Below are 12,602 nucleotides of genomic sequence, written 5' to 3'. Positions count from 1 at the left end.
TTGACCACCGAGTGTCTTCACAGTTCACACAGGAACCTGAGCGCAGTCTTTAGCGTGCACGGTTCTCTGCACACGTCTGTGTCTTACTGTCGCTTCTCTTCTCTGCAGGATGAGAAAGCAGAAGGATTCATCAACTTGTCCGGCTTCACCATCGAACAGGCCAAACAATGCAGGAAGAAACAGTAAGGCATGTTTTTATTACTGTATGCAGCGTTTAACAAAGGCCAGCGTGTGTGTGTGTGTCGGGGGGGTGGAGGAAACCACAACCTTACTCAGCTGCCTGTGGTCAAACAGTGCAGCTGAAAACTCTGTTCGCAGAAAACAGCAGCAGCACATCCCACTGTCTGCAAACATGTCTTCAGTGTGAGACTGGGAAACAGTTCAACGTGCTGCAGAGTTTAACACATCAACCAGGATCAGAGGGCGACTCGGAGGGTTTAATATGAAACACTGCTCAAAGAAACTCAAGTCAGTTTGATTGCCACACGGTGGGAACTCAAAGTGATTCACATCTGCATAAAAACAAACTGGTTGAGCTACAGCTGGTGAGGATGCTGCTGGTCCCTGTTTAGGTCCAACGTGACGTTGTCTGATGCGTCTGAATGTGAAGTCAATGAAACGTGGACCAGAAATAACGAGCTGCTTATTATTCTTCAGCAGAAACACCTCGTTTAGCTCGACTGGTGATTAAAGTGCAGTAATGTGATGCAGAGGTGCTATTTCCAAAATAACGTCCGGTCTAGATTTAAAGAAATGACTGAAGTTACATGAAGAAGTCGGACTCCTGCTGTACGTCAGCTCACTCTCTGCACTCGATGTGTTTCAGTGCCATAACAGCCAGTCATCCGCTGGTCGTGACCATTTTCATCGCCACCGAAACCTTCACAGAGATGAACAAGTGAGTATTTTACTGTGCAGCTGTGATTAGACAGGTTCATGTAGCATCCACGTTTGGTTTGAAAGGTGCAGGGATCTGTTAGAAAGAAGGGAAGAAAGGAAGACAGATATTCATCTTCAGCGACAGTTACATTAATATTAATTCTTATTATAGTCTTATAGTCTAAAGTTACCTCATCAGCTGATGTAGAAGACGAGATGATGCCTGGACTCAGTGTGTTCCCCTCTCAGCAGGAGACATTCTGCAGTCTCACCACTAGATGCTGTCGTTTTCTCTCTTTGCTCCGTGGTCATTGTTCACTGCTTTGACTGTTTGCAGGTGGATCAGTAAGATGTCAGAAGCTGCTCAGCTGAGTGAAGTGATCAACGCTGAAGGTCAGAGGTCACACTGAAACACAGATTATCGTTCTATCTAAGAAGGAATGTTCTCATGTCCTTTCTGGTGATGTTTCCTCTGTACTTTTCTCCTCCACCTTCTCTTTCTTATCTTTACTTCACCTCTCTTTATTCTTTGCCTCCGTTCCACCTCCCATCCTTCAAACTTCATCTGTTCCTCCTCTAACCCTTGTTCCCTCCATTCTTCCTGTGGTTCCTTCTTCATCTTGCCTTGTGTTCCTATCTGTCAAACCCTTTGTTCTTCATGTGGTCATTCGTTTCCTTCTTCGTCTTTGTGCAGAGTGCTACAGCGAGGACAGTGATCAGGACGGAGACGAGTGTGCGTCGATCTGTTCTCAGGACTCTGAGCAGGAAACACCAGAAACAGAAAACGTGAGTAACAACAGTGAAACCTTCTGTGACCTGATTCACTTCCACACAGCCTGTAAAACCCTGTGTCCTCCTCACAGGGAGACGTCGCTCAGCCTCTCTGTGAGTCTTCACCCTGCACCTCGTGCCCCCCCTCTACAACACCCACTACACACAGACGTAGAAGCTCCTCGGAGGGTTCCTGCAGAACCAGAGGAGCAGGATCTGATGGCAGCGGGCGTCAGTCCTGGCCTCAGCTCCCCAGGAACGATGAAGCCAGTGGAGCAGCATCTGTGCCTCTGGTTCATGTGGAGGAAGAAACAGAAGAGGACGCCACTCATGGTAAACACCTGGAACCACATCTGGAACCGTGGTTTAACTAATTCAGGACTGATTTGTTGAACCTGGATGATGTGATCTTGAGTAGCAGTGTGCTCTTATTTTGAAATGGAAGTGAAAAGAGCAGAGGCTGACACCATCATCAGGATATAGACGAGGGTTTGGTGCAGTCGGACCAAAATCTCCTCACATGGTTTTTACACTGAGCTGTTAAATAGTTCAAGGTTTTTTTCTAAAGTTCAGCATCAGTGTGATCTGTACAGTAGATCGGCTGAGAACTTGAATTTCACACCATGGATCAATAAAACATTCTGTGTTTTGTTTTAATCAGAGTCTGAAGAAGCGTCTTTTTAGTCTCACATCAGAGGAGCAGTTACATAAAAAGGCATTAATAGGATATATGAACGCTTTAACTGTGTTTGCAGAGAAGCCGCCTGATGAGCTGGAGACTCTCTACAACGACCTGAAGGCAGCCAGCCTGTCTGTGACGGGACAGTCCAGTCGGAGGGACTTCAGAGCGTCCTTCATCAGACGATGTCAGAACGACAAAGTCAACGACAAGCTTCACCAGTTCAGGATCCTCAGCAGCACGTTAAAGGTGAGTCAATCCACAAATTAGATAATTCATTTCAGTCTTTGTTTTTCTTTTACATGTCACCCCATTAAAAGCATCTTCAGACATTTTTCACTGGCCTCATGATGTTTGTTTCGTCTCTTCCTCACTAAAAGCAGATCGTTTCTTTCAGGACAAACAGTCGGAGCTGCAGGCGGTGGAGCAGATCCTCACCGACCCGACTCTCACAGCCGCCAACTACAGGAAGTGGAGACTGTCCAACCACATCCTGCTGCAGGAGATCAGTAAATGCAGCCAGGCAGTAGGGGGCGCTACAGAGCTGATGCCTCCTGAACAGCCGAGTGGATGACACGTTTAGGAACAACAAACTTTTTCTCCAGTGAAAACACAAAAACCTGGTATTTGGACTAGTTTGGTCTGGATCAGACTGACGGTGTGGACAGAAGCTTAAGCGGCAAAAGTCTCGTCTTATTGAACATGTTTCCAGTTAATGTTTTTTTGTATTTAAGCCTAGTTGTGTTTATTATTTTCTGTTTCAGTAAATCATTAATTCTTCACCTCATCCCGTCGTCACATCTTGTTAAATCATTCTGTAACTTAACCTACACCAGGAAACGTTTGGTCTGAGGTTGGAGCAGAAACTGAAGACTGAACCACCAAATTAAAGTCTAAAATCTTTACACTTTCTCTACAAGCTTAAAAAAAACAAAACAAGCCACTAAACAACTGACAGTAAACAAATTTATTTTGTTATCTGCATTTACAGCTGGAATTCTGGGAATTCAAACACGACGTCTTTGCCTGTGAGCTTCTTGTAGACACCAGAGAAGGTCTCCACCTGAAAGACAACAGCAGAAATGTTAACGATTCAGTGTCCGAGCTATTGGATGTTTGGTCTGTTATGTAAAGTTTTCTGAACCTATTTACTTAAAAATATAGGAGCACTCGACTTTCTAAAGATTTACTAACATGTATTAGTACATAACAAGTATTTTTATCAGTTTAAATCTAATGAACACATTAAAGCCGAGGTTCAAGTACGACCACTGAAAAAGGTTTTTCATGCTGTAAGTTTTCTTAAAGCCACAAAAAGTTAGTGAGTTAATTCTTTGTTAGGTTCCCATCATTTAACCACATGAATCTTAGTATGACAGGACAGATTACAGCAGGTAAAACCTCTCAGTCCTCGGTCTCCTCAGACACTTGAAAATAATCTTGAACGCAGCTTTAGCTAAGATCGATACTGTTGTGAGGAACAGAGTTTGTGCACTGCATGGTTTAGCTCCCCAGTAACGGCCCCATAAGGACTCTGGGAAGATGTAGGAATATGCAGGACGCTCGTCCTCACCGACCAGCGGCCGGGGACAGAGCTTTCTCTCCAACGTTGTGGAACGGGACTGTACGTCTTTGCACAGAGCTACGCTCCCATACGCCACCAGGACAGGGCCAGGAGAGCAACTCGCTGGATGTCCACGTTGGATAAAAACACAGCTGTGTGGAAAACATCACTTACTTTGTGTTCTACGTTGTTCTGCTGCGCCTTGTCCAGATGGACCTTGATGAGCCTGCTGGCATCCTGTTTGACTCTGATCCTCTTACCAACGATCTCGCTGGGGAAAACCAGGTCCTCCAAGATGGCGTCGTGGACCGCGGTCAAAGTACGGCTGGAGGACAAGTCAACAAACACTTCGTCAACACTTCATTTATACAAGATCAGGAAATATTTCCACTTCAGATTTACTCGTGTGTTTAACCAGCAGCTCTAAAACACTCGATTTACTACAATCTAAGACATAAATGGGTTTCTAATGTTCAAAGCTCACCGTTGTTTTCTAATCTTTTAATATTAAAGTCTACCGATTGCTGCAAATTAAACTTGTCTTCAGTTTTAGAGACCAAATCCCAAGTCAATAAAATAGATCAACAGAATTTGGTAGTTGCAGCACTAATCACAGTAAAATGACTCATACCGGCACTGGATATTAATATATTGAATCAAGGTAATTTAAACAATAAATACAGTATCCTATTTTGTGGGTTTAAAGTCCTGTGCAGGACTCGTTAAGGTTTAAAATTGCTCATAGGACGATACTGATTACGCACTGCAACGGCAGCAAGTTGCAAACAGCCTCGAAATTTGTATCTGCTTTCTCAGTATAGTAGAGTTTGTGCACTGCATGGTTTAGCTCCCCAGTAACGGCCCCATAAGGACTCTGGGAAGATGTAGGAATATGCAGGACGCTCGTCCTCACCGACCAGCGGCCGGGGACAGAGCTTTCTCTCCAACGTTGTGGAACGGGACTGTACGTCTTTGCTCAGAGCTACGCTCCCATACGCCACCAGGACAGGGCCAGGAGAGCAACTCGCTGGATGTCCACGTTGGATAAAAGAACGTCTTTATGTTCCACATTATCGTGATCAGATGCATTTTCTGTCTAGTGTTCTCCAGAGGCTCAGACTGAATCTCGTGATAATCAGTGCAACTCATTTAAAAACTTTCTACTCACCTCCTGGGACGCTTCTGCTTATTCTTTGTGCGACTTTTCCTGGTGGGTTTGGGCAGAATTCTCCTCTGAAAGTCAACATTTACACATGAGAAGTAATTCAAGAGAAAGACACACAACTCCTTCTAGTCGAAACTTAATATAACCTGCAGATGTGTTTCTCCTCATTTTACCCGAAACTGATTCAGGAGATTAATGGAAATGTTTCTCACAGGTTTCAGACAAACCATTAGGAGAACTACGAAAGATGTGATAAGAGAATTTAAACTAAAACTCAGTACAAATTCCAAATACAGCGAACACTTAAATAATAACGAAATACTTTATATTTTCCTATGTCCTTACACTGCAGATGACTTACATCCTTCAAATGGATCTTATACTTATTAAAGTATTAATAAGTAGAAGTATTTCTACTTTACTACTACTTTAAATATTAAAGCACACATTCATTTTACATTGTATTTGGGTTATCTAGTAGAGTTTGTACACTGCATGGTTTAGCTCCCCAGTAACGGCCCCATAGGGACTCTGGGAAGATGTAGGAATATGCAGGACGCTCGTCCTCACCGACCAGCGGCCGGGGACAGAGCTTTCTCTCCAACGTTGTGGAACGGGACTGTACGTCTTTGCTCAGAGCTACGCTCCCATACGCCACCAGGACAGAGCCAGGAGAGCAACTCGCTGGATGTCCACGTTGGATTAAAAACAAACAGACTGATTTCAGATACCATCTTTCTTCTTGTAACGGATTCACATATACAAATAAAAGCTACACTAAATCTCAATCTCTCGTTTCAAGGTGTCTGGAAATGTGTTTTTATAACGTCCATATCAGGTGATCGACCGCTTACACTGGTCAACAAGAGCCAGCAAATATCTCAAAGCTGAAGTGATCAGAATGTACAGTGTATGGAAAAAGAAGATTCAAGGGCTTTCTAGAAGTCCATAAACAATTTTTTATGACTGATTAAATGTCTGACATGTACCAGGAGAAGCAGAATTTACCGGTTGAAAGCTTCACACCAATCTTATATCCTACAGCACCAACATACATCCAATGTCCATCACCCTCACCTGTGCAATGAAGACCACGTGCTTTCCGCTGAACTTCTTCTCCAGCTCCCTCACCAGACGCACCTGAATCTTCTGGAAGGACTTCAGCTGAGGAACAGGAACGAAGATTATGATGGCTTTCCTGCTGCCACCAACCTCGATCTCCTAAAACCAAAACCAATAAACACATCAAAGGTTAGGGGAGCAAAAAACACGGCAACACACCATATGTACATCTTAAATTGATGGATTAAAGCATTTACTATTATTAAAATAACAAAACTACAACATAAACACCAGTATCTGTCAAATAATGTGCACTGCATGGTTTAGCTCCCCAGTAACGGCCCCATAAGGACTCTGGGAAGATGTAGGAATATGCAGGACGCTCGTCCTCACCGACCAGCGGCCGGGGACAGAGCTTTCTCTCCAACGTTGTGGAACGGGACTGTACGTCTTTGCACAGAGCTACGCTCCCATACGCCACCAGGACAGGGCCAGGAGAGCAACTCGCTGGATGTCCACGTTGAACAGGATTTAAATCTCAACATTTTTCGGTATAAAACAGTTTGTCAACACAGGCTTCTTAGAGAAGCTGTGAACATGTTGAGAGGTAGGGATGAGTGATTCAAACTCCTACCTTTGCTGCAGTGATGTTCAGTTCCCTCAGCTGAGCCTTCAGATCAGAGTTCATCTCCAGCTCGAGAAGAGCCTGCAGAAAGACAAAAATCAGCAAATCAAAGATCCTTCACAACAAAAACTGCTTCTATACAGTTCATGTTTCTGTCTGTATGCAACTGAGGGGAATCTCCTTTCAACCTTAACACAGCAACAAGATCTGCCAACAAATCCTGTAACTTTTACTGCTAAATAAATTGTGCAAACGTTTTCACATTTGATTTGAATCCATCATCAATCGAGTAGGCATCTTAATTCATACAGAAACATAACATGCAACCAGGGACAGGACACTGCGACAGACTAAATTTACAGAAGAACTGAAGCAACCACTTCATGAATGGAACATCCTGAGAATTGGTACCATTCAACAGAAAAAAAGATGGTCACAAAATATTGACCTGATTGTTTTTGTATTTTAACTTGAATTTATTCTAATTCTTAACCTCTGGCAGCTTTAAAAGCATCCTTACTTTCCTTTCTAGTGCCTAAAACTTTAGTACAGTGCTGCACGTACACCACATTTCACAGTGTTTCCTTGCAGCATTGAACAGTAACCAACTTCTCGAATATGTTTAATATCACACACACATAATATGACCACTACTAGATGTGATTAAAGAGACCAACTTGGTATTTTTTGAGTTATGCTTGAATTGAATCTTTAAAGAATAGGTGAATCCTTTATTATTAAGTATGGTGTGCCCATGTGGATACTGAAACAGGTTTTACTATGATTTCTCCACAGTGGCCTTTAAAAGATGTGTTTTTAACACAGTTTAACACAAAGTTAAGAGGTGACAGTGACCCAAGCAACAAAGAAGATGTTGGTGAGATGAGAAACTGGTCGATTTACCTGAGAGATCCCAGACTCGAACTCGTCTGGCTTTTCGCCATTGGGCTTCACTATTTTGGCGCTGGTACTGAACATGGCCTTTGTCTCTGCAAAGTGACAAAGAAATGTGGTTTACATATTAAACATAACTCGCATCTTTATGCACATTAGAGACATAAATGCTGAAGGAGCTCCCTCAAATCTGCACGCAAGAATAAAGGCAACCCAGATCCATGCTAACTGTTAGCCCACATGAATCACATTAGCAAATAACGGGACAGTTGAGAACAATAAAAAAACTAACTTCAGACAAATCACACAAACTTATTTAAAGAAAGATAAAAATATCCTGAGCTCATAACCTCCACTTATAAACTACGGACTAGCATGTTAGCCTTGAATTAGCGGTAACGTTAGCTAGCATATATAACTAGCTAGCTGTCATATGTGGCTGGTTGTAGTTTAACTGAAGACTTGTAAGTGTCAACCAGCTGTAACTTGATTTATTTAACACAAAAAGCCTCATAAACACAGATTATTACATTCAGTCATCTGCCAGCTTCTCCTGTCGCTGCTATCTGAACACATGCACGGCCTGCTAACTAGTCCCTATTACCGCAGCCCATTCACCGAGGACAGTCTACTACGCTTTATTTTGTCTGATAAAAACGGCCATCCGCCGCCGTGAACTACATAATCTAAGGTATCAAACACTTAAGATGCTTCACAGTTGCTAAATTTAACAATTAAACGAAATTAAAGTCCATTTTTGACCATAAAGGTTAGTGCAGTAGAAGAGGGCACGACTAACCTCTGTCAACGACGGCCAAGGAAGAGGACGGATCATCGCGAGACTTGAATTAATCTAATGCGAGCGAGCCGCGCTGCTATCGCGAGAGCGAGAATAGGCGGCGTGAGCGCTAACGCTGCATTTACGTAATTTCGACAGGATGGGAGAAAGGAAAAACAAATTTATCATTGTTCATCATATCATCATATTTGTGTTTAGTTTTGTTATTTCTTTGTTAAATATTACAATCACATACAAACAAACATTTAATAGATCATTGTTACTTATCACGACCTTCAGAAGATGTTGTTCGAGGCTGGACTCAAAGTAAATTTTTTCCGTTTCGACTTTTCGTAGTTACGGTTTAAGTAAGAGACCTGAATGCGACATTTAAACATCGCGAGAGTTTGGTGATCTCAAAGCGTGAACTCGTCAACACTGACTACTTTAGGATTTCTTTACATTTTCATCGTTTTTGCAGCATTAAGGTTTTAAAAGTTCACTTAATTCCTGCTCAGAAAACCATTAGAGGGATTTTGCAGTTGTTATGTTTATTCGGATTACTGTTTTGGCGTTTGTGTCTCTTTAGAGACCAACAGCAGACCAGCTAGCTCGTAGTTTTTACATCTCTTTCTACTTTGTTAACACATTTATGGGAAAACATCCGTGAGATTTAATGACACTTTATCATGTTTGAGTCTATATCACGATGTTGGTCACCTCAGTTTCACGGTATGTTCCCGGAGGACAGTGATGTTTAGACTGACTGGCCTTTTCAGTGTAGTACGCAGGACCCTGTGCAGCGCTGCCGACGACATGGCGAAAGGCACGTTTTACTACGCAGTTAGAAAAGGAGTCAAACCGGGAGTCTACGGTTCATGGTGAGGAGCTTCACATCTTAACGCCTGGACAAATGTTTGTAAGAAAATCTAAATCACTGCACCTGTAGAGTGCGGGTTGTTTAGTGTGAGAAGACTGGTACTGAATTCCATTTAGATATGTGGAGATTTAATATTTCTGCTAACGTATGCGACAGAACAAACAAGGTAATTAAAAATTGAATCGCATCTTTTAATAATTACCATCTGCACTTTAATTCGGCATAGAAACCGTCCATGGACACCTGCCTTTTTAGTATTATCTAGTTTATTGTCTTCACCATAACACGCTGCCCACACTCACAGGATTGTGGCAGTTTATTAGAGGACCTACAACATTTGCATCAGGCTTTGACCAAAATTAGAAAAGCATGTTTAAAGGAACAAGCTACTTTTACTGAGCAAATAATTGATCGTAGGTTCCCTGGTTTTACTGTGATTTCAGGGATGAATGTAAGAGCCAGGTGGACAAATTTCCGTCTGCTTCTTTTAAGAAGTTTGCATCAGAAAAGGATGCCTGGGCTTTTGTCAGAGGAGTTGAACTTTCTGCACCCCCACAGCTGAAGACAGGTAAGCTGGCCCAGACTGGGATGAATCCTTTCCTCTGTAAATCCACCAAGAATATTTATTTACTCATATTTAATGTAAAAGTTGATCTTAAGCTAAACCAAATAACATTGTAATTTTATCTTTTAGCAGCACAGAGTGCGGCGTCAGACCTCACTCTTCTGCCTAAAAGAGGCCCGGAGCCTCTGGAGTACATCCCTCTTGGTAAGAAGAGATGTCACTCAAACGAGGAGGCCGAGTCCAGTCCCAAACGAGTCAAACAGTCAGAAAGTTCGTCGTTGGACAGCACAAATGGATTTACATACATGGGTAAAATGGTCTTAAGTCTGTTTAAAGTAGATCAGTTCTAGTGTTATGAATGTAACGCTTTCATCCAAGTGAGGTACAAAGCAAAATATCTCTAAGCCAAAGAGAGGAACAGAAAAAGATTTGGAAGAGTTCTGTTTTCAGCCACTTTTTGAAAGTTGAGAGTTTGCACTTATTTAGACTGTAGTTGCACTGGGAGTCACTTAGTGCAGTTTCCTCTCTGTCCAGGTGACGCTGTCGTCGTTTACACCGATGGTTGCTGCTCAGGCAATGGAAAGAGCAGCGCTCGAGCCGGCATCGGAGTGTACTGGGGCCACAACCACCCACTGTGAGAAAACATGCAAGCACATTTGGACTGTAGTCGAATTGCAGGGACAGATTTTCATAATCTTCATTTAAAAATATCTGTTGATAAATTCAATATTTATTGCTGCTTTCCTGCAGAAATGTTGCAGAGCGACTGCAGGGCAGACAAACCAACCAGCGTGCAGAGATACAGGTATTTATTATTTTCAGGTTAATTATTTGGATCCACATTAGCTGCAAAATAAATATCATAGGTTACGTGAAATAAATTCACTTTATACTCAGCTAAGTAAAATAAGGAAGACACCAGTGAAGTTTCTCTATTATATTGACCCACACAGAAATATCCATGATCTATTACAGTTTTTACTTAAACACTTAGCTTCGTATTCGTCCTGAAGGAAACTCATGCAACTAATGAAATATTTACAGAACTGAATTATTAAAACAGTTGTATGTTATTGACACCCTTTGAAAGTCTTTATCCTAGAGTGTACTAACTCCAGACACTGTAAATATTAAAACCTGACTGTGTGTATGAACCAGGCAGCCTGCAGAGCTCTGGAACAAGCCAAAGAGAAGAACATCAAGAAGCTGGTTCTCTACACCGACAGCAAGTTTACAATTAATGGTGAGGTACAAAAAATGAATCCAATCAAAGCTCTATTCACTGTGAACATGTGTCAGGACCAGGCTCTTTAATTTACCCAGTCAGACATGTAGAGTAACTGTGTTTGAAGGTTGTGGTTTGTTTGCTGCAGGTGTGACCAGCTGGGTGAAGAACTGGAAGCTGAACGGCTGGAGGCTGAAATCTGGAGGTCAGATCACCAACAAAGACGACTTTATGAAGCTGGATAGGCTGAACTCGGGACTGGAGGTGGTCTGGGTAAATATCAGCAGCTGTTACTTCATTTTCACTGCAGGCTACTGTTTTATTTCAGTGTTCATCAAGTCTGGTCACACTGAAAAAGTTCACCTCTAGTTCACTTTAAAAATTCATTCCAGGCAACAGTAGCACCACACTTTCCAATATACAACCTATACATATTATCCCTGTAAGATCATAATACTCACAGAAATAAAATGTAACAAGGGACCCTGCAGCTTTCATTTCAATATCTTCAGTGTTTAGTTGGTGTAATACACAGATAAAGAGCTTTAAGATCAGAGGAAGGTAACACCTGTGATGGCTTCACTAAAACTGTAAGACTCTGTTATTTTATTCATTTTACAAGAAAGTAATGTTATTAATGTGTCGCGCTGCATTTGTCCCGTATTTACAGCAGTAACTTGGGTTGTGTCTGTGCAGTGCACAGACACAACCCAAGTTGCATGGCTTTTTATACACATAAAAAGCCATGCATAAGGTGGCAATGTCTCGATCCTATAAAACCCCAATGTCACAGGGGATAAAGAGGTCGACACCTGTGCAATACGTTCAGTGTTAAGACGGCTGTCAGTTTGTGACAAAGTCACCAGTTTACATAGAGGAAACCAGGCCAGATCGATGCTGGAATACATAAACGTTGATGCTAATAAGATAAAATCCTGTTTCTCTGTTTTTCTGTTGATTTTTATTGTTCAACAAAATTCCCCAGAAACACTAAGAAAACTACTGATGTTCACATTAAAGAAGCTGCAACCAGGTTTTGGTAGTTTTGCTTAAAATGTGAATAAAACTGGAAAAGACTGGAAAGAAAATGTATCCTAGCAGACAACAACCTAAGCTGGAGGTTCAAATCCCAGCTCTTCAGTCTGGAGTACAGGTCGGGAGTGGAGCGTTTTATTTCCTCTCTCACTCTTCGTCTCCTTGCTTCTCGTCCTTCAGATGCATATTCCAGGTCATGCTGGATACAAAGGCAACGAGGAGGCCGACAGGCTGTCGAGAGAAGGAGCAGTGAAGCCTTTACAGCAGCAGCAGCATGAAGAAAGTGACAATTAGCACTAAAGACATTTGCTGCAGGACTGTTTGTCTGGTTTATCAGCCAGCTGACCTCTTTTATTTGCAGGTTCGTTTTTCCTCTTGCTGGGGGACGTCTGCGTGATCGTCCGTTTGTCTTGTTAAACGTCTTGAGATTTTTCATTTGTGTTTCGCTGTGAATAAAGTTTTAAGTTACAGCTTCAACCA

General features: G+C 42.2%; 3 protein-coding genes and 4 non-coding genes across 8 annotated transcripts in view; 2 read left to right on the top strand and 5 right to left on the bottom strand.

Moving 5' to 3' along the window:
• LOC113149653 (connector enhancer of kinase suppressor of ras 3-like) overlaps nucleotides 1–3,111 on the top strand; it is a 33,927-nt gene extending 30,816 nt beyond the window's left edge. The window contains exons 16-22 of the mRNA XM_026341868.1: nucleotides 109–182; nucleotides 827–898; nucleotides 1,217–1,272; nucleotides 1,574–1,665; nucleotides 1,743–1,983; nucleotides 2,406–2,578; nucleotides 2,727–3,111. Of these exons, the coding sequence (XP_026197653.1) occupies nucleotides 109–182; nucleotides 827–898; nucleotides 1,217–1,272; nucleotides 1,574–1,665; nucleotides 1,743–1,983; nucleotides 2,406–2,578; nucleotides 2,727–2,903 (885 nt within the window). The 3' untranslated portion in view covers nucleotides 2,904–3,111. The remainder of the gene's footprint in view (nucleotides 1–108; nucleotides 183–826; nucleotides 899–1,216; nucleotides 1,273–1,573; nucleotides 1,666–1,742; nucleotides 1,984–2,405; nucleotides 2,579–2,726) is intronic.
• Nucleotides 3,112–3,281: 170 nt separating this feature from the next.
• Nucleotides 3,282–8,484, bottom strand: rps7 (ribosomal protein S7). The gene is made up of 7 exons (XM_026341045.1): nucleotides 8,439–8,484; nucleotides 7,649–7,734; nucleotides 6,755–6,826; nucleotides 6,136–6,279; nucleotides 5,062–5,126; nucleotides 4,068–4,218; nucleotides 3,282–3,392 (listed from the first exon to the last, which is right to left on the bottom strand). Exons 2-7 carry the CDS (start codon nucleotides 7,721–7,723, stop codon nucleotides 3,315–3,317), a joined length of 585 nt encoding a protein of 194 aa, XP_026196830.1. The 5' UTR covers nucleotides 7,724–7,734; nucleotides 8,439–8,484; the 3' UTR covers nucleotides 3,282–3,314.
• LOC113149892 lies at nucleotides 3,815–4,033 on the bottom strand. Its single transcript, XR_003297609.1, has one exon. It is a non-coding gene; the product is annotated as a small nucleolar RNA SNORA73 family (small nucleolar RNA).
• LOC113149893 lies at nucleotides 4,719–4,937 on the bottom strand. Its single transcript, XR_003297610.1, has one exon. It is a non-coding gene; the product is annotated as a small nucleolar RNA SNORA73 family (small nucleolar RNA).
• Nucleotides 5,541–5,759, bottom strand: LOC113149882. Its single transcript, XR_003297600.1, has one exon. It is a non-coding gene; the product is annotated as a small nucleolar RNA SNORA73 family (small nucleolar RNA).
• Nucleotides 6,426–6,644, bottom strand: LOC113149894. Its single transcript, XR_003297611.1, has one exon. It is a non-coding gene; the product is annotated as a small nucleolar RNA SNORA73 family (small nucleolar RNA).
• Nucleotides 8,485–8,801: 317 nt separating the features above from the next.
• On the top strand, nucleotides 8,802–12,602 carry rnaseh1 (ribonuclease H1). 2 transcript variants are annotated; one of them, XM_026342207.1, is made up of 8 exons: nucleotides 8,802–9,298; nucleotides 9,741–9,865; nucleotides 9,995–10,171; nucleotides 10,397–10,496; nucleotides 10,613–10,667; nucleotides 11,021–11,105; nucleotides 11,236–11,360; nucleotides 12,303–12,602. In XM_026342207.1, exons 1-8 carry the CDS (start codon nucleotides 9,171–9,173, stop codon nucleotides 12,414–12,416), a joined length of 909 nt encoding a protein of 302 aa, XP_026197992.1. In that variant the 5' UTR covers nucleotides 8,802–9,170; the 3' UTR covers nucleotides 12,417–12,602. The 2 variants fall into 2 exon arrangements, with proteins under 2 accessions (XP_026197992.1, XP_026197990.1); XM_026342205.1 differs by having other exon boundaries at nucleotides 9,992–10,171.

The sequence above is a fragment of the Anabas testudineus genome, chromosome 24 (genome assembly GCF_900324465.2).
Source record: "Anabas testudineus chromosome 24, fAnaTes1.2, whole genome shotgun sequence".
NCBI classification, from domain to species: domain Eukaryota; kingdom Metazoa; phylum Chordata; class Actinopteri; order Anabantiformes; family Anabantidae; genus Anabas; species Anabas testudineus.
Note: the sequence above shows the minus strand (reverse complement) of the source record. Positions and strands in the feature narration are given on the sequence as shown.